Here is a 27,205-nt window from a genome sequence, read left to right as displayed (position 1 = left end):
TCTTCAAGCAAGACTAAGCTTCCGTTTGGCGTGTTTCATGATTGAGCCGTGTGGAAAAGGCAGCTGCGCCTTTAAATGCACGGCTCACCCTGCTCTGATTGGATTTGTGGCTGAATGTTGAGCCAATGAAAGCTCGAGTTGTACAAAGAGATCTCCTCGCTCCTCTGCAGCCTCAGCAGCATTAACACTCCCACCAGAATGTGAGACGCGCGATGGCGTCAGCGTCAATAACGTCTCCTTATCGTTCGGTTATTTCTTGATAGTGGAAAAAGAAGACGTTTTCGTGGAGATGGATGATGGATATTTTCTGACATATCTTGATGTCAGTCTCTGCTAACGGACCGAGGATGACAAAGGGAGGTGGATTTATTGTCTGGCGATGGAAGGCGCTTTGGTGGCATCATTTCTTCCTCTTGTGGACTTCAATAGATGGACAGACTCGCTACAGCATTCTTGAGGAACTCTCGCCGGGTTCTGTCATTGCAAATATTGCCAAGGATCTGGGTTTGGGGGTGTCCGAGGTCGCGGAGCGTAAGTTACGCGTGGCCGCCGATGCCGGGGAGCAGTATTTCAGCGTGGACGTGGGGAAGGGAGAGCTGCTGGTGAAAGACAGGATCGACAGAGAGGCTCTGTGCGGACAAAGCAGCAGCTGCGTCCTTCCTCTGCAAGTAGTGGTAGATAAACCGTTGCAGATGCACCGAGTGCAGGTGGAAATACAAGACATAAATGACAATTCGCCAGTTTTCCCTTCAAAAGATATTATTTTAAATATATCCGAGTCAACCGCAGCGGGCGCTCGGTTCTCTTTAGAGGCCGCGCAAGATCTAGATTTCGGTGTAAATTCAGTTAGATCGTATAGTTTAAGTAAGGATGATTTCTTCACTCTGAAAGTGAAAGATTTATCCGGCGGGCGTAAAGTGCCCGAGCTGATTCTGTCCAAATCACTCGACAGGGAGAAAAAAGCGCGACATCAGCTTCAACTCACGGCTCTAGACGGAGGAAACCCGGTCAAATCCGGAACCGCTCGAATAATCATAAACGTCTTTGACATTAATGATAATTTCCCTGTGTTTGACAATCATATGTACAAGGTTTCCATCAGTGAAAACAGCGCAAAAGGTTCGTCTATTGTGACACTCGCAGCTAAAGACATTGACGAGGGAATGAATGGCGAGGTAGAATATTTATTCGGAACACACACACCGGAATCCGTTTCGTCTGTCTTTAATATTGATCCTAAAACAGGCGAAATAATTCTGGTGGGCAAGTTGGATTTCGAAACAAACGCTGTTTATGAAGTAGATATCACGGCTAAAGACAAAGGAACTCCGAGGATGGAGGGTCACTGCACCGTCCACATCGAAGTGTTAGATGTGAACGACAACGCGCCTGACATATTTCTAACTTCTCCACCGAACCCTGTCCCAGAAAATTCACCGAAAGGGACAGTAGTCGCGTTGATAAACGTCAGAGACCTCGACTCGGGTGAGAACGGGAAAGTGATGTTACAGCTCCCGAAAGGTTTACCTTTCGATCTGAAACACTCGTTTTCCGACAGTTACACACTTGTTACCAGCGGAGGTCTCGACCGCGAGAAGGCCGCGCATTATGATATCGAAATTACAGGAACTGATTTAGGGATTCCAGCTCTATCCTCGAAAAAAATAATTAGTGTGATCGTCACTGACGTGAATGACAACCCTCCTGTGTTCTCTCAGTCCTCTTATAACGTCTATTTGAAAGAGAACGGAGTAGCAGGATCTATCCTGTTCTCAGTCTCTGCTTCTGACCTGGACTCTGGTGAGAACGCTAAAATCTCTTACTCCATTCTGGACTCCAAGGTTCAGGAGGTGTCAGTCTCATCTTATGTTTACATCAACTCAGATAACGGCAGCATCTACAGCATGCACTCGTTTGACTATGAGAAGCTGAAGGTGTTTGAGATTCAGGTCCAGGCAAAGGATCAGGGCTCTCCGTCTCTCAGCAGCAACACCACCGTCCATGTGTTCATCCTGGACCAGAACGACAACGCCCCCTCTGTCATTTACCCGTCCTCTGCTGCCCTGGGCTCCCTCTCTCATCAGAGGATGCCCCGCTCCGCTAAAGCCGGTCACCTGGTTACCAAGGTGACGGCCGTGGATGCCGACTCGGGTCATAACGCCTGGATCTCCTACAAAGTGGCGGAGGCCACGGACGCCTCTCTGTTCACGGTCAACCAGTACACAGGGGAGGTGAGGACTAAACGCTCCGTGTCCGAGCACGACGACTCCTCTCAGAGACTCCTCATAGAGATCAGAGACGATGGGGAACCGGTCCAGTCCGCCACCGTCACCGTGTCCATCCTGCTGGAGGACGGGCTCCATGAGCCCATCTTGGACCTGAGACACAAAGTGTCCGAGCCCAGCAAGAAGAGCGACAGACTGGCCCTGTATCTGATCCTGTCTCTGGCCTCGGTGTCCGTGCTGTCGCTGGTGACTTTCCTCATCTTAGCGGTCAAATGCATGAGGAGCAGCAGAAGCAGCGGCGCTTGCTGCATGAGACGCTCAGACTGTGAGGATTACAAGAACCCCAACAGAAACCTGCAGATCCAGCTCAACACTGATGGACCTATCAAGTACGTGGAGGTCCTGGGAGGAGACATGATGTCTCAGAGTCAGTCCTTCAGGTCCTGCATGTCTCCCATGTCAGAGTACAGTGATTTCACACTGATCAAGCCCAGCAGCACCACTGACTTTAAGGAGGTGATCAGTGTCCTGGATGCTTCTTTACCGGACAGCACCTGGACCTTTGAGAGCCAGCAGGTGAGCAGAAATAACTAGATACTGTGACCCCCTGCACATGATATGAATGCCTCAAAGACCAGTAGTATAATCATAACTGCCATATGCTATTTGAAATATGACTGTAAGCTGCAACCATGACATTATTTGGGGATTGTCAGTCTATGAAGGCCCACCATGACTAACATGAGATTGCCTGCCTTACATCGCACCACAGAGACAAAAGAACTTGAAGGTTCATTCACTGTTGATGATCGATGGTCATCACACTGATAGTCTGATGAATGGGATGTCTAATAACTATCTTAAGATATGGACTTTTGAAATTGACATACATTTGTTTTTTTACACTCATCTAAGTATTTGATACTTACATGTATAAAATGAAGTACAGTGGAACAATGTGGTGCATTTTCCACAAGACCCAAGTACATAAAACAAATAGATATTTAGGAAATGAGTTTGCTCTAGTTGAGAACATCATAATATGTGACAAATTTAAAATAAAAATGAAATGAAATCTGTTTCCATCTCACCCTTAGTCCAAGTTGTAGAGTAAATGGGGTGATTGCGTGGGCCTTTACGCGCAAAAGCATCCCACTTTGTGTTGTGTAGTTTAGCAAATGTGTATTTTAAATAATCATTGACAGGTTGCAACGTATTATCGAGTGGAAACTATCCACTAACTGATTCATACTTTACACTTTTTACCCTTTAAGTTTGTCTCATTGATGTGCAGGCCTTCAGTACCGGGTGTGTATGTGTGTGTGCGTGTTTGGCTCCGAACAACTATAAATAGTTTGATATAGGCAGCACATTTCTGACAAAAATAATGATGCATAAGAATTGCAGAAATGCATTTTTACAGAAAAATAAAACTGATATACCTGATATATGATACCGTTTTCATGTATATATATATATATATATATATATATATATATATATATATATATATATATATATATATATATATATATATATATATATATATATATATTTAAATTAATATAAATAAGAAATAACACGATTTTCGTTGTTTAAACACGAGGTGGGAGTGTGTAGTTCTGTGCGCTCTGGAGTCTGAATAATGGAGCTGGCAGTTCAGCGCTGCTCCTCTGTGATTGGACGTCTGAGCTCCTCGCTGTGAGCCAATCACACGCCGAACTGTACAAAGAGATCTGATCCTCTCCCCCCATCCTCACTCCTTCTCATAGCGCACAGATCTCAGATCTGACGAGGACATGCACTCTCACGATGCCTCACGGAATATTTCCCCGTTATTCTCAATCCTTTCTGGATCTTCTCAAATGACTCTCTTGATGGGGTGATGAGGAGGACGATGGTACTGGATTGTTGTTTGCGTCGAGGAACAGTTTGATGCAAAATGCCTTCTAATGGGTCAGAGATGACAAAGGGGTCCGGCAACTGGAGGTGGCAAGTGCTTTGGTGGCATCATTTCTTCCTTTTGTGGACTACAGTGGACTCGCAGACTCGCTACAGCATCCCCGAGGAACTAAAACAAGGATCTGTGGTGGGAAATGTGGCCAAAGATTTAGGTTTAGGAATATCCGAACTGTTTGATCGCAAGCTGCGCGTCGAGTCCGATGCCGGGGAGCAGTATTTCAGCGTGGACGTGGGGAAGGGAGAGCTGCTGGTGAATGACAGGATAGACAGAGAGGCTCTGTGCGGACAAAGCAGCAGCTGTGTTCTGCCTTTGCAGGTTATAACCGAGAATCCTCTTCAGTTGCACCGCATAGAAATAGATATCAGAGATATCAACGACAATTCTCCGACTTTTAAAACGGAGCAAAGACAATTGAAAATCGCCGAATCCACCGCGACGGGTACAAAAATACCCCTCGACCCAGCACAGGATCTGGACGTGGGTATCAATTCAGTCAAGTCTTATACGCTCAGTAAAAACGAGTGTTTTAGTCTGAAAATAAAGGAGTTGTCGGGTGACAGACGAGTTCCGGAGCTGGTGTTAGAGAAACCGCTCGACAGAGAAAAACAGAGTGAACATCGGTTGTTATTAACGGCTCTGGACGGAGGAAATCCCGTCAGAACAGGAACTACTAGTATTTTAATAAATGTTCTAGACAACAACGATAATATCCCCGTTTTTAAGAGCGCGGTTTACAACGCAACTGTGTATGAAAATAGTGCTCTCGGCGCGGTTGTAGCCAAAGTTGAAGCGACAGACGCAGACGAGGGAGTGAACGGAGAAATTAAGTATTCATTCGCGGAAGACACTCCGCTCTCTCTGTTATCTGTTTTTCAGTTAAACCCTGTCACAGGCGAGATGTCTTTAATTGGTCCGTTAGACTACGAGGGCGGTTCGATGCATGAAATTGCCATCACTGCGAAGGACAAAGGCGTTCCAGAGATGGAGGGTCACTGTCGCGTGCAAGTGCATGTTGTTGATGTGAACGACAATGTGCCGGAGATAGTTCTCACTTCAAACCCAAACCCGATACCAGAGGACGCACCTAAAGGCACCGTGGTGGCGCTACTCAAAGCAAAAGACTTAGATTCTGGTGATAACGGGAAAGTGACATTACAATTATCAAATAGTCAGTTATTTATGTTAAAACCTTCGTTTTCAAACAATTATGCGCTGGTGACAAACGGAGTTTTGGACCGTGAGAGGTTCCTGGAGTATAATATTGAGATCACAGCCACTGACTCGGGTTCTCCTCCTCTGTCCAGTAAGAAAACTATACCAGTCACCGTCACTGACGTGAATGACAACCCTCCTGTGTTCTCTCAGTCCTCTTATAACGTCTATTTGAAAGAGAACGGAGTAGCAGGATCTATCCTCTTCTCAGTTTCTGCTTCTGACCTGGACTCTGGTGAGAACGCTAAAATCTCTTACTCCATTCTGGACTCGAAGGTTCAGGAGGTGTCAGTCTCATCCTATGTTTACATCAACTCAGATAACGGCAGCATCTACAGCATGCACTCGTTTGACTATGAGAAGCTGAAGGTGTTTGAGATTCAGGTCCAGGCAAAGGATCAGGGCTCTCCGTCTCTCAGCAGCAACACCACCGTCCATGTGTTCATCCTGGACCAGAACGACAACGCCCCCTCTGTCATTTACCCGTCCTCTGCTGCCCTGGGCTCCCTCTCTCATCAGAGGATGCCCCGCTCCGCTAAAGCAGGTCACCTGGTTACCAAGGTGACGGCCGTGGATGCCGACTCGGGTCATAACGCCTGGATCTCCTACAAAGTGGCGGAGGCCACGGACGCCTCTCTGTTCACGGTCAACCAGTACACGGGGGAGGTGAGGACTAAACGCTCCGTGTCCGAGCACGACGATTCCTCTCAGAGACTCCTCATAGAGATCAGAGACGATGGGGAACCGGTCCAGTCCGCCACCGTCACCGTGTCCATCCTGCTGGAGGACGGGCTCCATGAGCCCATCTTGGACCTGAGACACAAAGTGTCCGAGTCCAGCAAGAAGAGCGACAGACTGGCCCTGTATCTGATCCTGTCTCTGGCCTCTGTGTCCGTGCTGTCGCTGGTGACTTTCCTCATCTTAGCGGTCAAATGCATGAGGAGCAGCAGAAGCAGCGGCGCTTGCTGCATGAGACGCTCAGACTGTGAGGATTACAAGAACCCCAACAGAAACCTGCAGATCCAGCTCAACACTGATGGACCTATCAAGTACGTGGAGGTCCTGGGAGGAGACATGATGTCTCAGAGTCAGTCCTTCAGGTCCTGCATGTCTCCCATGTCAGAGTACAGTGATTTCACACTGATCAAACCCAGCAGCACCACTGACTTTAAGGAGGTGATCAGTGTCCTGGATGCTTCTTTACCGGACAGCACCTGGACCTTTGAGAGCCAGCAGGTGAGCAGGCAATGAAACATTCGTCCTCAAAACAGGCCGAAGTTTTACACATTTGTTATGGTTTGATTTCTTTAAATTTTAAATCTACCATGCAGATTGCTCATAACTCAAAACATAAATACATTTTTGAATTTGCAGGGTTCTTGAATACAAGTGTAAGGTAACCACAGCAGCTCAAGAGCATAATTTTTCAGTTTTTGAGATGAGGAGTGATATGTAATGTAAAAACCTTGACAATAGGGTGCAGTAGATGAACAATGTTTTGCATGTTTCCGCGATTAGTTACACCATTATTCTACTTGTAGTTGTTTTCAAATACAGTTTATTAATTTTGAATAGCGTTTGTGTGATTAAAACTACTGCTTGCGAAACGGATGTGCACTTATTTCACGCGCCACAGGTCAGAATCAGATGACGCTCAGGCAGATGGGTTTCAGCACCATAGCGGTGGACAGCGACGTCGCGGCCTGTGTGGTCACCAGCTCTTGTTAAGGAAGTGAGGTTTCATTCAGTTGATTGCTGTTTGTAGTCAGAAGTCCACAACTGATTGAATATATTTTCGGTCAAAATTTAATGTTGAAATATTAAATATGAAATACTGAAGGAAAAAGTATTACTAGTATTTTTGAAGGTGAGTAATGATGCTTAACTACATATATTGCGATCACAATGTACAAAAAACGTGATGTGACAGCAGAGTTTTATTTTATTTTATTTTATTTTATTTTATTCAGATGAATGTATTCTTAACTGTTTCTGCATGGTAACAGTATGGGTTATATATTTCGTATTCTTCAGTAGGCGTCAATATAGGTGCAAAATTCGGAGTTTTCTCCCCAGTGTTGATCATGCAGACGAGTGTGTATCTGCTTGTGTGTCCGTGATGGTGATTCACTCTCATTGGTTGAGAATGATGGAGTCTGTGCACCAATAGCAGTGAGAACTGTACAAAGAGATCCACTCCTCCTCCTCCTCCTCCTCCTCACCGCATCCTCACGGACACAAAGCGCAGGATGGACGAGGAGACGCTAAATGTCTCTGGTCGACTTAGATTTACACTTTATTTTATTTTGAAATTTTGCGATGAGCAACTGTTATTTTAACAGACTATGCCGCGCATTCGGAGTATGGATTTCTGCATCGTGTGGGTTCTTTATTTGGATTAAGAATGGTGCGTTTCACTGACGCGGGAATGACAAAGAGGACTGGACACTGGAGATGGCAGTCGCTTTGGTGGCATTATTTCTTTCTATTGTGGACTACGATCGACGCACAGACTCGTTACAGCATCCCGGAGGAATTAAAGCAAGGATCTGTGGTGGGAAACCTCGCCAAAGATTTAGGATTGGGTCTGTCTGAGATTTTTGACCGTAAATTACAAGTCGCATCTGATGCCGGGGAGCAGTATTTCAGCGTGGACCTGGGGAAGGGAGAGCTGCTGGTGAATGACAGGATAGACAGGGAGGCTCTCTGTGGCCACAGCAGCAGCTGTGTTCTTCCGCTGCAAGTGGTCGTCGAGGACCCGCTGCAGTTGCATCGGATAGAAATCGAAATAAGAGACATCAACGACAATTCGCCGAGCTTTGTTTCAAATGAGATATCGTTAAATATCGCGGAATCCACGGCCGTCGGAACGCGATTTCCTCTGGAAACCGCAGCTGATCCAGACGTCGGTAGCAACTCCGTCAAGTCGTATACCATTAGTAAAAATGAGTGTTTTTCCCTCAAATTAAAAGAGATTGAGGGTGGAAAAACAGTACCCGAGCTTGTTCTTGACAAGCCTCTGGATCGAGAGAAAAGTTCAGTTCATAAAATACAGCTCACAGCGGTAGATGGAGGAAATCCTGCGCGATCGGGAACGTCTCAGATAACCATACATGCACTAGACAATAATGATAATATTCCAGTGTTTGAGCAGAATCTTTATAAAGTGACAGTGAGTGAACATGCTCCGAAAGGATCACTGGTCGTGAAACTGAAAGCAACGGATGCAGACGAGGGTTTAAACGGTGATGTTGAATATTCCTTTGGCTCTCGCACCCCTGGGTCTGTTTTATCAATATTTGAAATCAACAATCTTACAGGGGAAATTACACTTAAGGGGGAGTTAGACTACGAAACTACTAAATCCTACGACGTCGATATAACTGCAAAAGACAAAGGCAGCCCTGCAATGGAGGGCCACTGCCGCGTGAAAATTGACATTGTCGACTTCAATGATAATGTACCAGAAATTGTTCTCACATCTCAGCCAAAACCAGTGAGAGAAAACGCACCGAGCGGCACCGTGGTGGCTCTCATCAGTGCCCGAGATCTGGACTCCGGTGACAACGGGAAAGTGACGCTGGAGCTGAATAAAGGATCGCCGTTTAACCTGAAGCCGTCGTTTTCGAATAATTACGCGCTGATCACCAGCGGAGCGTTAGACAGAGAGAAGTGCTGGGCTTATGATGTTGAGATCACAGCCACTGACTCGGGTTCTCCTCCTCTGTCCAGCAAGAAAACTATACCAGTCACCGTCACTGACGTGAATGACAACCCTCCTGTGTTCTCTCAGTCCTCTTATAACGTCTATTTGAAAGAGAACGGAGTAGCAGGATCTATCCTCTTTTCAGTCTCTGCTTCTGACCTGGACTCTGGTGAGAACGCTAAAATCTCTTACTCCATTCTGGACTCTAAGGTTCAGGAGGTGTCAGTCTCATCCTATGTTTACATCAACTCAGATAACGGCAGCATCTACAGCATGCACTCGTTTGACTATGAGAAGCTGAAGGTGTTTGAGATTCAGGTCCAGGCAAAGGATCAGGGCTCTCCATCTCTCAGCAGCAACACCACCGTCCATGTGTTCATCCTGGACCAGAACGACAACGCCCCCTCTGTCATTTACCCGTCCTCTGCTGCCCTGGGCTCCCTCTCTCATCAGAGGATGCCCCGCTCCGCTAAAGCCGGTCACCTGGTTACCAAGGTGACGGCCGTGGATGCCGACTCGGGTCATAACGCCTGGATCTCCTACAAAGTGGCGGAGGCCACGGACGCCTCTCTGTTCACGGTCAACCAGTACACAGGGGAGGTGAGGACTAAACGCTCCGTGTCCGAGCACGACGACTCCTCTCAGAGACTCCTCATAGAGATCAGAGACGATGGGGAACCGGTCCAGTCCGCCACCGTCACCGTGTCCATCCTGCTGGAGGACGGGCTCCATGAGCCCATCTTGGACCTGCGACACAAAGTGTCCGAGCCCAGCAAGAAGAGCGACAGACTGGCCCTGTATCTGATCCTGTCTCTGGCCTCGGTGTCCGTGCTGTCGCTGGTGACTTTCCTCATCTTAGCGGTCAAATGCATGAGGAGCAGCAGAAGCAGCGGCGCTTGCTGCATGAGACGCTCAGACTGTGAGGATTACAAGAACCCCAACAGAAACCTGCAGATCCAGCTCAACACTGATGGACCTATCAAGTACGTGGAGGTCCTGGGAGGAGACATGATGTCTCAGAGTCAGTCCTTCAGGTCCTGCATGTCTCCCATGTCAGAGTACAGTGATTTCACGCTGATCAAGCCCAGCAGCACCACTGACTTTAAGGAGGTGATCAGTGTCCTGGATGCTTCTTTACCGGACAGCACCTGGACCTTTGAGAGCCAGCAGGTGAGCAGAAACAAATGGGAGAGACCATCATGCTTCAGTGTTGGGTAGATGCATGACAGGGCTCCTTATAGAAGTGATGCTGTTTTACGGTCACATCATTCACGTCGAAGTGTTTCACTCAAAACAACTCCTTATACATAAAATGGCATATTTCTTGTGTTGGTCTAATACAATCTACTGCTGTGTGAGTTGCAAGCTGCAAAGGCGATATATATATATATATATATATATATATATATATATATATATATATATATATATATATATACTTGATTTTCTATTGTTTTGTTATTTTTGTACTGTTAGCAGCGTGAAAGCCTGGTATCACTTTACTCTTCCATGTGATTAAAATGAAAAATAATACCAAACAAGTGATAGATTCACCAAGGACATCCAAATAGTCAGGTTTCAAATTTCAAAAAGCAAGAACTGACACCTAGCACACATATGTCTACGGTTTCGATGTGAAAAACGTAAAAAGAAAAAAAAAACTTGAAGGAGTTATTTTCTTAGCTCATTGTGATTACCTAAAATATTTAATCGAGAAGCGTCGCAATATGTCAGTTTTAAATGAGCCGTGGGGGACTTTTGGAAACATTGCCCTCTTGCGGATACAACTTGCATCTTCTAAGTAAATCTATTTAAATTGATTATTGAAGTCGAGTTTTTTCCGTCTAGATTTGAATACTTTATATTTTTTAACTTGTTTCTGAATTTGTGGGTGTTTTTGGACTCTGGAGTGTTCACCTGTGGTCCCAGGAGAGAGAGAGAGTGAGTGAGTGAGTGTGTGTGTATGAGAAAGTTGAGTCGCTGAAAAGTTTCCAGTGAGTGTCGGTCCGCTCTTCCAATGAGGGCCCGGCGCCCAGGCCTCACTCCGCCCATGAGGGGAGTGAGGCGGAGAGGGGACGCAGCAGAGTCCCCGGCGGAGAAGCGAACCAGTTTTCCCTCTGATTCTCCTCAGACGCGGCGGTCATGGTCGCGTCAAAACATCCAATCGCTCTTTTTCTAAAGCGGACATGTTTATCAAGTTTGGAGAAGTTTGGCGTTCGGGGGAGATAATGGCAACGTGACGGTGAGAGGAACGAGAACTTTCCCACTCCCCGGTCCGCGGAGCACAATGGAGTCCAGACAGAGGAGGCGCCCCGGAGGAGGGAGGCAGCTGTCCGGCCTCTGCTTCTTCTATCTGACCTGCCTCTCCTGCGCGTCCGCTCAGCTCAGCTACACGGTTTCAGAGGAACTCAGCACGGGATCTATTGTCGGGAATATCGCGGAAGATTTGCACCTCAGCGTCCAGCGGATTGTACAGCGGAAACTGCGGGTAGTTTCTGACTCCAACACTCAATATTTTGAGGTGAAACAGACCACTGGTGATTTGGTTATCAAACAAAGGATCGACAGGGAGCAGCATTGCGAGTCCAATTCAGAATGTTCGCTTCATCTCCAGATCCTCATGGACGACCCTTTGGAGATCCAGCGTGTCGTGGTGAATATAGTGGACGTGAATGACAACGCTCCTCAGTTCTCCACCAGCGTCATTTCCTTGGAAATATCCGAAGCGGCAGCTCCGGGTACTCGCTTCCGATTGGAAAGCGCAAATGACCCGGATGTGGGTACAAACTCTTTACGCACTTACCACCTTGCAGCTAATGACTTTTTCACTCTGAATGTGGAAGCTAAAAGTGATGGCAGTCGGTTTCCAGAGCTGGTGGTGAACAAAGCTCTGGACAGAGAAACTCAGGACTCTTTTGATCTGCTGCTGACCGCTGTGGACGGGGGTCAGCCAGAGAAGTCGGGCACTACTCTCCTGACTATTAAAATCCTCGACGTCAATGACAATGCACCGCAGTTTGAGGAATCTGTAACCAAAATCAGCCTGTTGGAAAATGTTGCACTCGGCACTTTAGTAACCAAGTTAAACGCAACAGACAAAGACGCCGGTCATAATGGAGAAATTTCTTACATTTTCAGTAAGTACACTCCTGACCGGATCCTTAAACTCTTCAGTATTGACTCCAAAAACGGTGAAATTCGAGTGAAAGGGGATGTGGATTATGAAAGAGCTTCTTCGTACCACATCACAGTGCAGGCCAGGGACGCTGGCTCGCCGGCGATGGAAGGTTCCTGTAACGTCATCATTGAAGTCATAGATGTCAATGACAACGTCCCTGAGATCAGTCTGACGTCACTGACCAGTACCATTAGTGAAGACTCCAAACCAGACACAGCCATCGCTCTGATCAGTGCCCGTGACCCGGACTCCGGGAAGAACGGAGAGCTAACATTAGCCGTGCAACCAGGTCTGCCATTTAAACTGAATTCAGCCGTCGGAACGCACTACAGTCTGACGACGTCTGGCAAACTGGATCGTGAGACGGCACCGGAGTACACAGTGGTCATCACGGCGGCTGATGCTGGTTCCCCCAAACTGACGTCACAGATATCTTTTGTGGTAAAACTCTCTGATGTCAACGACAACGCTCCCATCTTCTCACAACTCATTTACTCGGTGGACGTCCCGGAGAACAACGCACCAAGCTCCCCAATCGCAGTTGTTTCAGCCAGCGACCCTGACCAGGGTGATAACGCTCGGATCAGCTACTCCATCCTCCCCACTATGATCCAGGGCTCACCAATCTCTTCCTATGTCTACATAAACCCAGAGAGCGGGCAAATCCACAGCATGCGTTCCCTAGACCACGAGCAGCTGAATGCATTTCGTATTGACGTGCAGGCCCGGGATGCCGGGTCTCCCCCCAGGACTGCCAACGCCACTGTGCACGTCTTTGTGGGGGATTTGAATGACAATGCCCCTACAATTGTCCACCCTGCCATTCCTAAAGACTCAGCGCTTCAGCTGTCTGTTCCCCCATCTGCTGGTTCAGGATTTCTCATCAACAAACTGGTAGGTTTGGACCTCGACAGCGGGCACAATGCCTGGTTGTTTTACTCCATCGCCCCTGGACCGCATGCCGGCATGTTCCGTATCGGTGCTCACACCGGTGAACTCAGAACAGCCAGGAAGTGGACAGAGGAGGAAGAGGGTTCGACTTACAACATCCTAGTCATCATCCAGGACAACGGCGACCCTCCGAAGTCCACTTCGGTCAACATTTCTGTGACCGTGGAAGAGAAGGACGCGGCCAAAGATGCCCCGGCTGCTCCACGTCACACGCCCTTCCCCCACAGCGCAGGCATGTCCGACGTCACCTTTTACCTCATCATCTCACTGGCCTGTGTGTCAGCGGTGTCCTTCATTACTTTTGTCTTCCTGATGGTCCGCTGCTTGAGGCACCGCGACTCTGGATTTGGTGACTCAGAATGCTGTTGCTATGGCAGCCACAGGTCCAGCCGCTACCATCAGAGGCCTAGCAAGGACCTGCACCTGCAGCTGAACACTGATGGACCCATACGCTACATGGAGGTTGTGGGAGGACCCCAGGACCCCCACACACGCACCTACAGACCCTGCTACTCGACGCTATCCAGCAGAAGTGACTTTGTCTTTATGAAGACGCCCATGCTGGGCGACAACAGCACGCTCAGCACCACGCTCAGCAGGAAGCACCTTATGAACTCAGCCAGTGAGGTGAGGGATTCACTGGGTGGGCTTTTGAAGAGATGAGATCCCCTGTGATGGAACACAGGGCTCATGGTCGGACGAATACCACCGTTTTCCAGACACGACTCTTAAAATCAAGAGGCAATTAAAAAGAATTACAACAATATATTAACAATATATATAATATGTACTATAGTGATATATTAAAATGGAAACTGCTTTGCTAAACTAGATAAGTAGATGCAATTAGGGAGATAGATTTATTAAAAAACATTCCGAAAATTATGTAAAATATTCATAAAAATCGTGAAAACAGCCAGTTTTCAGAATTCCAACTTCCTGTTTTATTTCACTGCGCACTTGTTGGTTTCACTTGCTTTATCTTGGAACAGTTCTTGCTGACCCTGGAAAGGCAGGGATCTCTGATAGCAGATGGGTGGGAGGAGACTGAATGGGAAGAATTGAAGACTTTGGTGAAGAGATGAGGAGAATTAAAAGAATGTTTAAAAAGAAAGTGAAGACAGAGGTTGGGGGCTGTGTGTAAAAAACAGGAATTCATCTGGGTCACCAGGCTTGACCCCTGACTTCCTGTCGTCCTTTCAGCTCCCCATGATTGGTACCAGCGCATGACTCTTCTGAACAGTCATTAAATATGTGACATTTGGGACGTGCAGTGTTTTCAAGATTGTATTTTTGATGGATTCCTAACTAGAGCTTTGTTTTTGTGGCTCATCCCGCCCCCTCATGAAACCCTTGGCGCTAAAGTAGGTTGTCCCGTCGGTCAGCAGGGTACCATCTGTCTCCCTGCTCCAGTGACACGTGTGCACCGAGGACAGCAGAATGAAAGAGATAGAGGCATGATAGAAGGCTTTCACGCACGTGTGCCGCAGCCTCTCACGGCCTTAGAAAAGCAGCTTTGCTACTGTGTGCCTGGCTGCATGTGAGATTGTGATTCACAAACAATGATTCCCCCACATTTATGTAACGTTAGCAACACCCTTTGGGCTGCGGTTCTCGTCGACTGTCAGGTCCGATCAGGACGCTTTAGTAAAGCATCATGTGTTCCGTGTCAATGATGAGCTGCTCCCACGTAGACAGAATATTAAAACAGCATGCGTGACAGTTGACCACTTCAGGCTTTGTTAGTTCAGTTGCAGTTTATTTCCAATGACAACAGACACTTAAATATTAGCCGTTTGTGTGGAAGACATGTGTTTAGGTTTTGTGTTGTTTAAACATGAAAGACTTTAAGGAAACAAATTGTGTGCGTCTGCTCAGTCACTGTTTACAGCAAACATCACTCTGTTGTCAAACAAAGCAAGTAACAAATAGTATTTTAAATGTGAATTAACCCCTTTAGATGTGTTGTTGATGCCTGTCTGAACAATCAGCTTTCGTGTTATAGCACAGCGCGGTAGGTCATATAACATTTTACTGGAATTAATTCCTGTTTTTAGCAGCTGCTGTGAGCTAAGTATGAGCAATACATTTTACAGTGAGTACAGATGACTAGTCCTGGTTGCTTTAAGATCTACTCTACAACATGTTTACCTAATGTCTCAATGTGCTGCCAGATCTTCCCGCTTGCCTTTATCCCACATGCCTGCAGTGAGTTCCGACCTTGGCAATGACAAACGTATGTCTCAGTGTGTGTGTGTGTGTGTGCATGTGTGTTGTGAGCGAGTCACACAGCTGGAATGTCGGGCCTCTCTTGCCATGTTTGGCTCCAGTTTGGAGTTTTTCTCTCACTGACAAAACTCAGACAAACTTCCATGCCCACGTCTTATTGTCCATTCATAGAATTCAGCCTTTGAGCAACGCGCCTCAGAGAGTCAGAACATTCATATTTGTACTCTTAGCCCACTCACTTTGTTTCTGGCTTATAATGAAACCAGCGGCCTGAGATACAACTGAGGAGCTATTTTTACGTGTTGACAGTGGTTGTGAATGGGTTTGGTGATGGGTATTTCTACATGTTTGAAGGTGGGATGGTGTTATGAGTACCTTACGTGTGGCTCAGATACACGGCTCTTCTGGTTGCTCTCTGGTGTTGATTCGCAGGGCACATTTGGGCCTGAGCTTTGTGAAACTCCTGGTTATTGCTGTAAGACAAGGACAAGAAACGTCAGCAGGAGAAGGATGGTTTGGAACTGAGCACACAAACTGTTGTGAGTTATGGTTATGAGTGGCATAAATCTGAATGCATAACATCGACGACATTGTCACTTGCTCAGATACCATCCATGCTTTTACACTGGCTTCAACAACTGAATCATTTTTTTTAATTTTCCCTCTGAGCAGAGTGCTTTTCCTGGCGTTCAATAAATAAATCTGTGAGCTTTTAAAACAAGCGAAGTCTCATGATGCTGTTTACCAAAGACACAGTTCATGTCATGCTCAGCGGGTCAGAACGAGAACACACATTTGTGTTGTTTACAGTCCACAGCGAGGCATTAAAACATGTATTTCATGCTGCTCTTTGTGTTCTTTCTGCAGCAAAAGCCCCCCAACAATGACTGGCGCTTCAACCAGGGACAGAGACCCGGACCGAGCGGGTGAGTACGAGGACAAACGCATGAACATAACAGGGCGATGAAGAACAGGAGGAAGGGTGAAATCCTGCCTCTGCCTGTTTACATGCAGCTTTATAAAATGGCTGCCGCAGCTCCCCCTCCCCCTCCTGTTCTTCAGGCTGAGCCTGTGCGCCATCACTCAGTACCACTGATGAGGGACCGGAGCTAGATGGGGGGGATGGGATCCTCTATTTATCCTTCTTTTCATTTCCTCATCTGAAAGATGATGTGGGCTGTTTTCTTTTCGTATGAGAGACTTGACTGCTGGTTAAATCCGTGTGTGTGTGTGTGTGAGACGGTGGCAGATGAATGGTTTCTCTCCCTTTTGTGTTATTTTGACCTGTTTCTCATGATGATCACACAACACAGTCAGGGATCCTCACTTACAAAAACTATCCGGCGTTAAGTGACAATTTAAATACAAATATTTTGTGATGTTGAACTAAAACTAGGTTTACAAATATTCAAATGAAGTGTCATGTGTTCCTTAAAAGGTCACTGCTTCACTCAGCTTTACTATATTGGAAGCGATAGATTGAAAGATCCAGAACAGCAAAGGAAACATAGTAACGCACAATCATTTCTATAACCTTATGTCCATCTGTTAAATAGACATTTCTACTGACATCTTTCCTTCTCGTACTAACAAAAACCTTCAGGACAATACTAAAATGATTCTTACAAATTGTATAACCTGTTGTGTTTTTAGTCCCCACATGCCGTACGGTACACACATACGATGGACGCCGAAGAGTGGGACAAGGTACTAATTTAGTCGTAGCCACTGAGGTCACTTCCTGCGCTCAGCAGCTGGTCGGCGATCACTGACTGCTTGGTGTCGGATGGTCCCATCAGCTACAGAGTTCGGGGAGTCGCCCCCGTAGGTAGAGGATGACTGCTGATGTGCTGTGTGTAGATGTACCTAACCCATAGCTTCTGTTAATCTCCCTGAAAGTTTGATGGGGTTTGTTGATCCATGTGCCATAGGCCACAATGCCTGCTGTGGCGTAGAGAGGACTGTGACATCTTTCAGTTTGTGTGCAGTGTTTTGTAGAATTGCTCCGCCTTGTATATGTGCCTTACGATCTAATAGGCAGATTAAATTTGGCTTTCTGTGCAGCGTTGTTATCATGTCATTAATGGCTCTTGTTATATATCTGGCTTGTTCATGTTGCAAGACAAAAATATCACAGAAGTTATGGAGACACATCCTGAGCCGTTGCAGAGGAAAGACTACCATCCTGTTGTGGTCGCCTCTCTGAACAGCAGTGGTGCCCACAGGAAGTGATAACACTGACCACAGGATGTGCTTAACGCAACCACAGGCAGGATAAGAGCTGCGACACGCTAATTTAACCTAAATGAAGTGTTGGCTTTATCTCTTTAAAAGGAGCCACTGGTGCTCCCGCCTCACTCTCCCTTCACTCCCTGGCACTGGTCACAACACTGTTGAGTAGACTCTGAAAATAAGATAATATGAAGAACATCCCTTTGTTAAAATAAGGACTAATAAAACAAATATTTTGTCTTCTGTAGTATAAATAGTAGTGTCTTGTTTTATTATTTTTACGCGTTAAATACTGGTGTAAAGTACCTTGAAAACATTACTAGATGTGAGAAATACTTTCAATAGAATTATTTACCAGTGCTGGATATACATGACTAGATTTTTATTGTTATTATTTAAATTTGAAGTGAATTTGAATGTATCTGTTTTCTATTGAATCTTTCTGCTACTGAATAGAATAAAAATACATTTCATTAGTAGGTTTTTTCTTTATTTGTGTTCTATAATTTTAAGTATAGAACACGGAAACACCAGAAATAATTTTAAAGCATTGACTTGATAAACAAAAACAGATGACTTTGGTGTATTTTCAAATCCATCCTTTATTGTTTCACGTGTAAAGGGCTAGTTTGATTTACCAGTGATGTTTTTGCTTTTTTGTAATCTGAGGGTCCTGTGTCCACAAGGCCAATTCAGGATGATAATCTGTGATAACCTGGTAGATTAGCTCTTTACTGACAAAGCCGCCCTGACCACGAAATAAAAGCCTTTAGATTTTTAAGAGCTACTTTGTTCTTGCACTTTGATACCAGAACTGTGGTGAGTATGAGGCGCAGACGTGGAAGTAGATGAGTGTAATCAACCACAGGAATGTTTCTGCTTTGTTCCTGACATGCAAATAGTCCACTTTAAATAAGCGACCCTTTGAAGGTGGAGTTTGCACAGATGGGAAAGATCAATTTCCCTGCTGGATTCTGCAGACAGCTATTTCCTTCAAAGCTTAGTATTACCACTGTCCGGATTTTGAGTGAATGCAGTGGAGTACAGTGTGTTTTTCCCTTTTTTGGATCACTTGAACACGCTTGCTATTGTGTGTCTGTGTGCAGACACATTTGTCCTGAACAAGAGTGTGTGTTTGTTTGAGACACACCCTGTTTTTGTGTGTATTACACACCTTCCTTGTTTTCCCGGCCAGTTCTCCTCCGGCTGTGTTTCACTGTCAGCTGCTTTGCCTTGACATCATCAACAACAAACTGTCCAGTAAACACATACGCTGAGGATGAGCAGCGATGTATTTACAGCGGCTCCCTCTGATTTCTCTGCAGGGCTGCTGGAGGACCTGAGGTTGCCATGGGAACCGGCCCCTGGCCCCAACCCCCAACTGAAGCTGAGCAGCTCCAAGCCTTGATGGCTGCAGCCAACGGTGAGTCTTGCACCTTGTCACTTCCGTTTCATATTTGGTCACTAGAGCTTTGTTTACAGCAGCAACACAAATATTTGCCGTATTTTAACTTCAGCCTGCCATGTTTTTGGGTCGACTGTGTCGTTTGTTTAACATCTTCAGCTGAATTTTAATATTTAGCATTTACCGTTTGGCTGTTGTAAACTTTGATGGTGACAATACCGCGGGACTCTGTGTGCATCTTATGGTGCTGTTGGCACTGAAACTATAAAAACATATATAACAGTGTATCAGCATCCACAGTTCTTCTGGTTAGGAGATGAAGAGGAGAGTAAATCAGAGTAAATAATAAGTAAATCGTATGACAAGTCAGTAATGATATTTTTGAGCGACTGCAGTTTGAGACGAAATCGTGTTACACAAGCAAAATTAGCTGACGCATTTTGTTTCTACATAAAGCTGAAGTGGAAATGACGGCTGTGATCCCAACAGACACTTGTTTGCCTGAAGGTTTGGAAAACAAACATCAGGTCTGTGTTTAATTCAACAATACATCAGTGATTCATGTTGCTACTGTAAACTGAGGTCACATGTCTTCCACCGAATTATAAGCAGACGTCTCGCTGGCAGAGCAAAGCAACCTGACTCCCACACCCACACTCAGTCAAACTCACAGTTTGCACTGAAGAAAAAAGAGCACTTGGTGAAGAAAGTATGACACGTCCACGGTCTGATAATGAAAGATGATTCGACTCTAATAGCGACTTCATTTGGACGAAGGTCACTTGAAGTTGTGATATCACTGCTGTGTTTATTCCTACGATTCCTGTTCTAGTAAACACACTCAGTATTTCCACTGGTACTTCAACCATTGTCATGTAAAATTCCATTGGATGTACACACACTAACACGCATGTCTGCTTCTGACGTGGATGTTTTTCCATTCGAGTAGAGGACCCAGCTGCAGTGTGGGTCAGCAGGAAGGAGAACAGACTCTTTTCTTTCCGTGCGTGATCGTATCAGGTTTTATAAGAGAAAAACTCAGCCAGCCTTGACTGTTAATTTACTGGAAATCAGCACAGCGAGCACTTGAGTATTGTGTTTATATATACTGTGGCAGAGGGAAGGGTGGGGGAGGGAGCATCTGTGGCTCTGCAATGCAGGGGCTGAGAGAGAATTATGAGCCGAGCAGACACGGCATGCGCACTCAGACTCTGGCAATGATGAGAGAAAAACAGCGAAGCAGGAGGCTAAAATGGAGAGTCTGAGTCATCGCCTTACACAGAGGAATGTTACACACATTTTAAAGCTAATTCCTGTGTGGGTCGTCGGCATGCGCACAGAGACTCGTGGCACCAACATGAAACCACATACCACAATGTATAAACTGCTCACAGGTCAGACCAAAATAGTGTTTCACAAGCTCCTCAGAGACCACACAAAGACTTTCGATCAGAGCAGATATGGATGAGAAGAGGTGTAAAAGTATCTTTAGTGGCCATTTATGACATCATGACGGAACGTACTGTGTGTATTGTGCGTTAGACACACTGTCCCGTGACATCAATTCATTTCGCTTTATTTTTTTTAGCCGTAACAGTAAAGGTATTGTTTACAGTTGAGCGCTATATTTTTAAATGTTGATAGTCCTTTATGATATCTGTCTACCATTTTCATTCGGTTGTGTTTATCTTTGTCACTAATAATTTTCATTTTGTGCTCCTCCTCCTCCTCGACCCCTCTCCCTCTTCATCCCCGCTCTGGCCCTCTTCCTGCCAGAAGTGAGTGAGGCCACAGGCACTTTGGGACCCGGCACCATGGGTTTGAGCACCCGCTACAGCCCGCAGTTCACCCTGCAGCACGTGCCGGACTATCGCCAGAACGTCTACATACCCGGCAGCACGGCCACCCTCACCTCCAACCCCCAGCAGCAGCAGGCCACGGCCCAGCAGGCCACCCAGCAGGCTTTGCCCCCGCCTCAGACCCCTGGCCAGCCTGAGGCCCCGAAGGCCGCCCAGACGCCGGCCTCCAAGAAGAAGTCCACCAAGAAGGAGAAGAAGTAGAGTCCGTCTCATTAGCTGGAGCTTGCCGACAAGTCCAACCTCCCACACCCGACCGCCATGTATCTCTCCGCTCTGCTGCTCCTCCTCCAATCAGTGGCCGGTGTCTGATCACATGGACAAACTTGACGGTTCTTTAAACGTGTTTTGAAGACCTTAGAAAATCTGAATGTGTTTGGGTGTCCTCGTGCTGAAGGTCCAGTACCAATCTGTGGCGGTAGATATTTGGGGCAGGGTGTGGGGGGTTATTGTGTTTTCCTTCGTATTATTTTTGGCAGAGTCAATAGATTCATTGTAAGTAACCATGCTGGTATGACGAGACTGTCCGCAGTGGTGTATTCAGAGTGGAAATGTCAATGGAAAGTCGGCTGTTTTAAATTGGCCGTCACCTATATTCCCGTGTAGGATCAGCTGTCCTGCGGAGGCTGTTCTCGACAGGTATTACAAACTCTTCTGCATGCTATTTAGGGATCGACCACATAGTTTAGAGGGGAAACTATGCAACGAGGAGGTTGCAGTCAATCAATCACCTAGTCAACACGATGCACATGTAGCATTTACTTGACACTTGATAGTAGAATAATTTGAATATTTTTATGAGCTTAGCATGAACCCTGACAGCTTTTACGAGTGCGGCTGCAGAGCACTGTTTTGACTCATCCTGTTGTGGTTGTGAAGGCGGTGACTCCCCTCCAGATGCCTCCTCTTGTCCCTCCCCTCACTTCCCACGTCGAGAGCCAAACCGTGAGCAATGTTTGTATTCTGGAGATGATGATATGTTTGGTAAACGGCTACAGTCTGTAGAGGGACGTGTAGGTTTGCTCTTAGCGCTGAAGAAACTTCTGAACATGTCACACTTTATTTTTGTCTTTGGGAGATTCAATAGCATAGAGGAGTTGTTTGTATTAAGATATGAAGTCTTTACTTTAGCCTGTCAGGACCTCGGCCTGGCTGAACTGCATGAGGAGTCATGCAGGCCGGATCGGAGAGTGTTGGGGACGAAGTGAAGGGTGTAATTGACTTCACCGCAAGGGCGGGGACAGCTGTGGTTCTACCCACTGAATGTACAGAGGAAACACGATTGGCCCAGTTGTAAACCAGTGCACTGCTACAGAGCCACTCGAGAAACATCATGTTAAAGAGAATGGGAAAGCGGGGTACCACTCACCTCATCTCTGCACTTCCTGATCCGGCGAGGCCCCTCCTCCCTCTGTAAATAAAACAAAAAGTTGTTGGTATGAGCCAGTTGTTTGTACAGAAGGGACCATGACCAACGTTTTCAGTCCCTCTCCACAAGCTGTGGCTTACTACTGGAATGTGTTGCATTTTGTTTTACAAGAAAATAAGAAGAAAAAAAAACACAGATTTAAAAAAAACAAAAACAGTTATCAATAAAACTCTGCGATGTTTGTGTTGCAATGTAGTAACTAAGCACCATGAAAGCCAACTAACACTTCAGTGTAAATAAATGAACTAAAGGAGACTTTAGAGGGTGGCACACTTTTAGACTAGTTAAATTCGTGATACGTGATGCAAATATTTTTGTGTTCATTTTCTCTCTCTCTCTCTCTATCGTTTATCACCCTGTAAAGAGACACAAAATGAAACGAAAAAAATGGAAATAGTTCTATCCTTCTGTAACCTCAATGTTCTTTTGCGGTGATTTTATCTCGTGCATTTGTGAATGAATGCCTTTCATTCTCTTTCTGTCCAGCAAATGATTATAAATATTCTATATGTGTGAGTCCGTCCGTTGCTGAATTAACTCTATCCTGCTGTATTATCTTTCTTATCAAATGCTTATCCCCCGTCCCCCCACGCTATACCCTTTGTGTTACTCTCTTATTTTTATGCTAATATTTATATTGCTGTTTTATTTTCTCTTGGACACTGACATTTCAAATAAAAGGATTATGAAATCATTCAGCATGTTTCATGTCAATAAATTCATAATTGCTCATCCTCTCTGTGACCCATTTTCTGCAAAGACACCAACTGTGCGCCCCCACTGCAGTGAGAGATACAAGCGGATTAACACTCAAGAATTATAACAACAACGATAAAAATGTTTTAATTGTAGCCATTTATAATATTTGAGACAGACAGACGGGACTGGTGACAGCTCTGGACCCGTACTCAGCTGTTTATGACTGCTCAATATGAAGCCTCATTGAAAATATGGAAAAATTAAATGGATGCAAAAATGTCATCTAATGAGGCTTTAATAAAAAAAAGTTTTAGGGAAAACTATGTACTGCCTGACAAGTGAAGTAATGTGGAGTTAGACACAGAGTTGCAAAAATTAAACAAATAAAAATGAAGATGCCTGCAGCAACGTCACCTAAAGGCACATCATGGCGGGAAGGAGGTGTTTGGTCTTTGTTGCTCTAATGCCGTGTTTCCATCATGCAGCCTGAGTCGAACCAGTTCAGCCGTACGTGTGTTTTCTATGCCATACCATAGGATCACTAATGAAACCAATCAATATTCCTCTTTTCTCCAACAGCCCATATCCATTTTAATATTGGCCTCCACATGGTCAACGATTTCATTTCATGGTTGACCTTCACACGAGCATAAAAATATCAATTGATGGAAATGCCATGTAGCTAGAATGCGTCGTGGACATAAAATACACCTCATTTTAGTTTCAGCAAATAACTGTTGTGAAAAATCTTCATAACTTTTATGTTCTTAGGACCTCATCTGTGTTAAAGGAAAAAATGACTCAGACTTCATCGAGTAATCGCCAAGGAGTTTATGTTCTAGCTGTTATTTCAGTACAATCAGGAAATGTTGATATGTACACGGAAAGATGAATGAAGTTCACACATGAGTCCAGATGAGTCAGATTGCCAACAATGAAGTGTGATCTCAGTTTTGTAGCTCGGTTCCAGCCTCAGACTTGGAGGTGCTGATCCTCATCCCGGCCGCTTCACACTCGGCTGCAAACCGCCCCAGCGAATGCTGAAGGTCCCGGTCCGATGAGGCCAGCAGAACAACATCGTCCGCAAATAGTACAGATGAAATTCTGTGGTTCCTGAACCGGATCCCCTCCGCCCCCTGGCTACGCCTAGAAATTCTGTTCATAAAAGTGATGAAAACCTAAAAGGCTAAAATTTAAGGGCCTTGAAGATGAGGGCAAACAGATCTGGGGGAAAACCCCATGAACGATGAGGCCACCACGCCAATTGGAGCGTTCTGTGAATCAGTAAATTATGGGAGTATAAAAATAGGAACAAGCCATGTTGGTCAGCGCCAAAGGTAGTAGTACTGTGCAGGCAAGGACAGACCTTGAAATGACAGCATTAATCAACAGATAAGGGTCATCGCGGTTCAGCGTTTCCAGCCATCTCTCACCCTTTAACTATGGAGCCTCATGCTGGACAAAGTCATTCACAGGAGTCGCCATGTTGAATATACTGTACGAGTCTTTGTTGTTGTGCACAACAGTGCAATAAGGCAATACATGCTTCTGCTGCAATGTTTTCTGCCCAAGTAACCCAGAGCATCACCACAGCAACAAGCGAACCACTATTCCACTAACTGTAGCTCTCTACACTGGAGAATGTGTTTTACGAGGTTACTTTTAAGTGAATAAATTACATAGTGGCCTGCGTACAAAAAGTCCATTGTCTCGCTTATCTTCCTGAAGCAAGCCATGTTTTATCTCTCCGCTTTCAGTACTCAGGGCTAAAGCAGAGAACACGCTGCTTGCTCTGGGTGTGTGTGCCACTCAGGGTAATAACAATAACCCTCGTCCCTATAAATAGCCCACGAGACGTCTCTGAAGTGAATGGTTCTCCTCTAACCTGCGGCTGAAGATGTTGGTGGAGGAAAGAGGAGCTGAATATTTCATGACTCCAGCAGCTGATGCATTTCTCGTCTTGGCTGCTGGGAATACTGTCGCACATTTTAGATGGATGATATTTAAGGCTGAGGGTGTCACAGTCTCACAGTGGAACTGCTTGAATACTCTCTCAGACTGCAGCCCTCAGTGCTCAGATTAGCCCGGCTCCAAACCAACTGCTGATTCATACATGTCTTTTTTTTTTTTTTTTTTTTAACTCACAGCACAGTTGTCAGTAGAAACATTGTGTGTGATCACGTTGCACGCTTCCAGCTACAGCGCTGCATCACATTTTGTTGTACAAAAAAGTTATCACTTCATAAATAAAGAACATGACAAGCAAGCACTTCCAGCTGAAAAGAAAAAAGCACTTACAGATATTTACAGAGGCTAGTTTTTCTCTGTAATAATGGACGGTGCTTGGAGCGCTCATCACTACTCAATTTTGGATGCTACTTGCTGTATATATAGCACCGTAAATGGCTCTTTATGTGCTTTACTCACGGTGACGACGAGTGGGCACTGTGTGTTACAACAGGTCATCATATTGAGTTAGCTTTTGAGGTGACATTATTTCTGAACTGTCTTTCTCTAATATCACATGCCACCTACATTGTCAGGAAATGCTGCCAAAGGCAAAACGTGCTTTAAAAAAAGCCTAATGAGCCTAAAGCAATGCAGATGGCTGACTTCCACGTTACTCTGGAGCACAAAAATCCACTTGAAAGTAGTTGATATTTCACACATTGGAATAAGACGGTGTTGGAAACAGTGGCACTGAGGAAAAGACAGGAGGCAGAGCTGGAGGTAGCAGAGATGAAGATGCTGAGCTTCTTTCTGGGAGTGAGCAGGATGGATAGGATCATTCATCCTATATTGGTAGGAAGATGTTGAGGTTGGAACTGCCAGGCAGAAGGTGGAGAGGAAGGCCAAAGAGGAGATTGATGGAGGTGGTGAAGGAGGACATTGTAGGTTTGAGAGAAGAGGAAGCAGAGGACAGGGTGAGATGGAGGTTCGGTGATCCGCTGTGGCCACCCCTGAAGGGAGAAGCCGAAAGAAGAAGAAGAGGAGGAGACAGAGTGTGTAGGTCTTTTGTGGCCACAGGTTAAATGTCAAAAGACATAGTGATTTTTAAGTTTTGAGAGGTCATTAAAGAGACAGAAGCTAACAACAGTCAGTGCTGAATGTCTTGGTAATCACATATTTACTCGAGCAAACACATGTTAAACTTGGTGAGAAGAACTGACCGGATAAAGGCAACCTCAACCTCATCCCTGCAAAGGCCCTCATAAGAGTTTGTGCATCAAAGGTGTGTCACGACAAAAATATGTGCACTGTGTTGTGTAAAACTCATTTTGTGAGCCAATTTTGAAGCTCAACAACTTCAGCCAGACACACAAGCTGAACGACTTGACCTGTGTGCGGCCACCTTTGCTTCCCACTTCGTCATTGCAAACCTTTGACGTGTTATTTGTCTTGGCAAGGACCCGGCGGAGAGTCTGACCCACGCGGACATTAGTCAGAGCTGGCAGCACTGATGGCGGCATATGCAAGACAGCATGGCATATGGTGCGGCGTGGATAAAGTCCCAGTCGTTGAGAGGATGAGTCAGAGGAAGTAAAGCAGTGTGGGTTTGTCCCAGTTTGATTCATGTGAGAGCTGCAGTTTCCATGTGAGAGCGGTTCTAATTCAGGACACAATGGAAGGAACTTGCTACTCACATGGAGCTCATATAAGTTCCTTTATCATGCGACTTGAATGCATGTGGTTTGTCACCATGTGACTCAGAGTGACTCCTCACGGCCACCACGATTCCTGGAGGGGAAACCCAAAAGAATAGGGAGCTTGTTCCTATATTGCCCCTTTTAGACCCCCACTCCATCTGGCTTAATTAAGCACATTCCCAATGATTATGCATGCAGTTATACACAATGCAACAGTCAGAGTCCAGAGGAATGATCTGAGCAGTGGTGTACTGTAGGGTTGACGGCGATACACAATGAATCACTTGTTCGTGGTTGCTGCATTAGTCAGTCTGTGAGGAGACACAGCCACAATGGTCAACACCTGATGAAGTTCTGACTCAGTTATATTGAAACACCCTCTTGTTTCTGATCAGTCCCCGCATTCAGAGTGGGGGAAATAAAAGGGCAGGAAATGATGTAACGCAGCATGTGGCGGGATGGGAAGTGCGTTT

General features: G+C 45.7%; 3 protein-coding genes across 52 annotated transcripts in view; all 3 read left to right on the top strand.

Annotated features, from left to right (window-relative positions):
* Window positions 1-23,080, top strand: part of LOC128766858 (protocadherin gamma-A11-like) — a 215,218-nt gene extending 192,138 nt beyond the window's left edge. For 25 of the 50 annotated variants that reach the window (XM_053878368.1, XM_053878343.1, XM_053878348.1 and 22 more), the window contains 4 exons: window positions 16,332-16,390; window positions 17,118-17,171; window positions 19,022-19,119; window positions 20,878-23,080. In XM_053878368.1, coding sequence (XP_053734343.1) covers window positions 16,332-16,390; window positions 17,118-17,171; window positions 19,022-19,119; window positions 20,878-21,161 — 495 coding nt within the window. In that variant the 3' untranslated portion in view covers window positions 21,162-23,080. Of the gene's footprint in view, window positions 1-6,973; window positions 10,277-10,557; window positions 13,863-16,331; window positions 16,391-17,117; window positions 17,172-19,021; window positions 19,120-20,877 lie in introns of those variants that run through there. The other 25 variants (XM_053878371.1, XM_053878358.1, XM_053878361.1 and 22 more) reach the window with 8 other exon arrangements.
* LOC128766867 (protocadherin gamma-C5-like) lies at window positions 26-3,205 on the top strand. Its single transcript, XM_053878399.1, has one exon. It carries the CDS (start codon window positions 321-323, stop codon window positions 2,817-2,819), a length of 2,499 nt encoding a protein of 832 aa, XP_053734374.1. The 5' UTR covers window positions 26-320; the 3' UTR covers window positions 2,820-3,205.
* On the top strand, window positions 3,885-6,666 carry LOC128766869 (protocadherin gamma-C5-like). The gene has a single exon (XM_053878401.1). It carries the CDS (start codon window positions 4,168-4,170, stop codon window positions 6,649-6,651), a length of 2,484 nt encoding a protein of 827 aa, XP_053734376.1. The 5' UTR covers window positions 3,885-4,167; the 3' UTR covers window positions 6,652-6,666.
* Window positions 23,081-27,205: the final 4,125 nt, after the last annotated feature.

The sequence above is a fragment of the Synchiropus splendidus genome, chromosome 11, assembly GCF_027744825.2.
Source record: "Synchiropus splendidus isolate RoL2022-P1 chromosome 11, RoL_Sspl_1.0, whole genome shotgun sequence".
NCBI lineage: Eukaryota > Metazoa > Chordata > Actinopteri > Syngnathiformes > Callionymidae > Synchiropus > Synchiropus splendidus.
The sequence above is the reverse complement of the archived record's forward strand: the minus strand, read 5'-3'. Positions and strand labels throughout refer to the sequence as shown.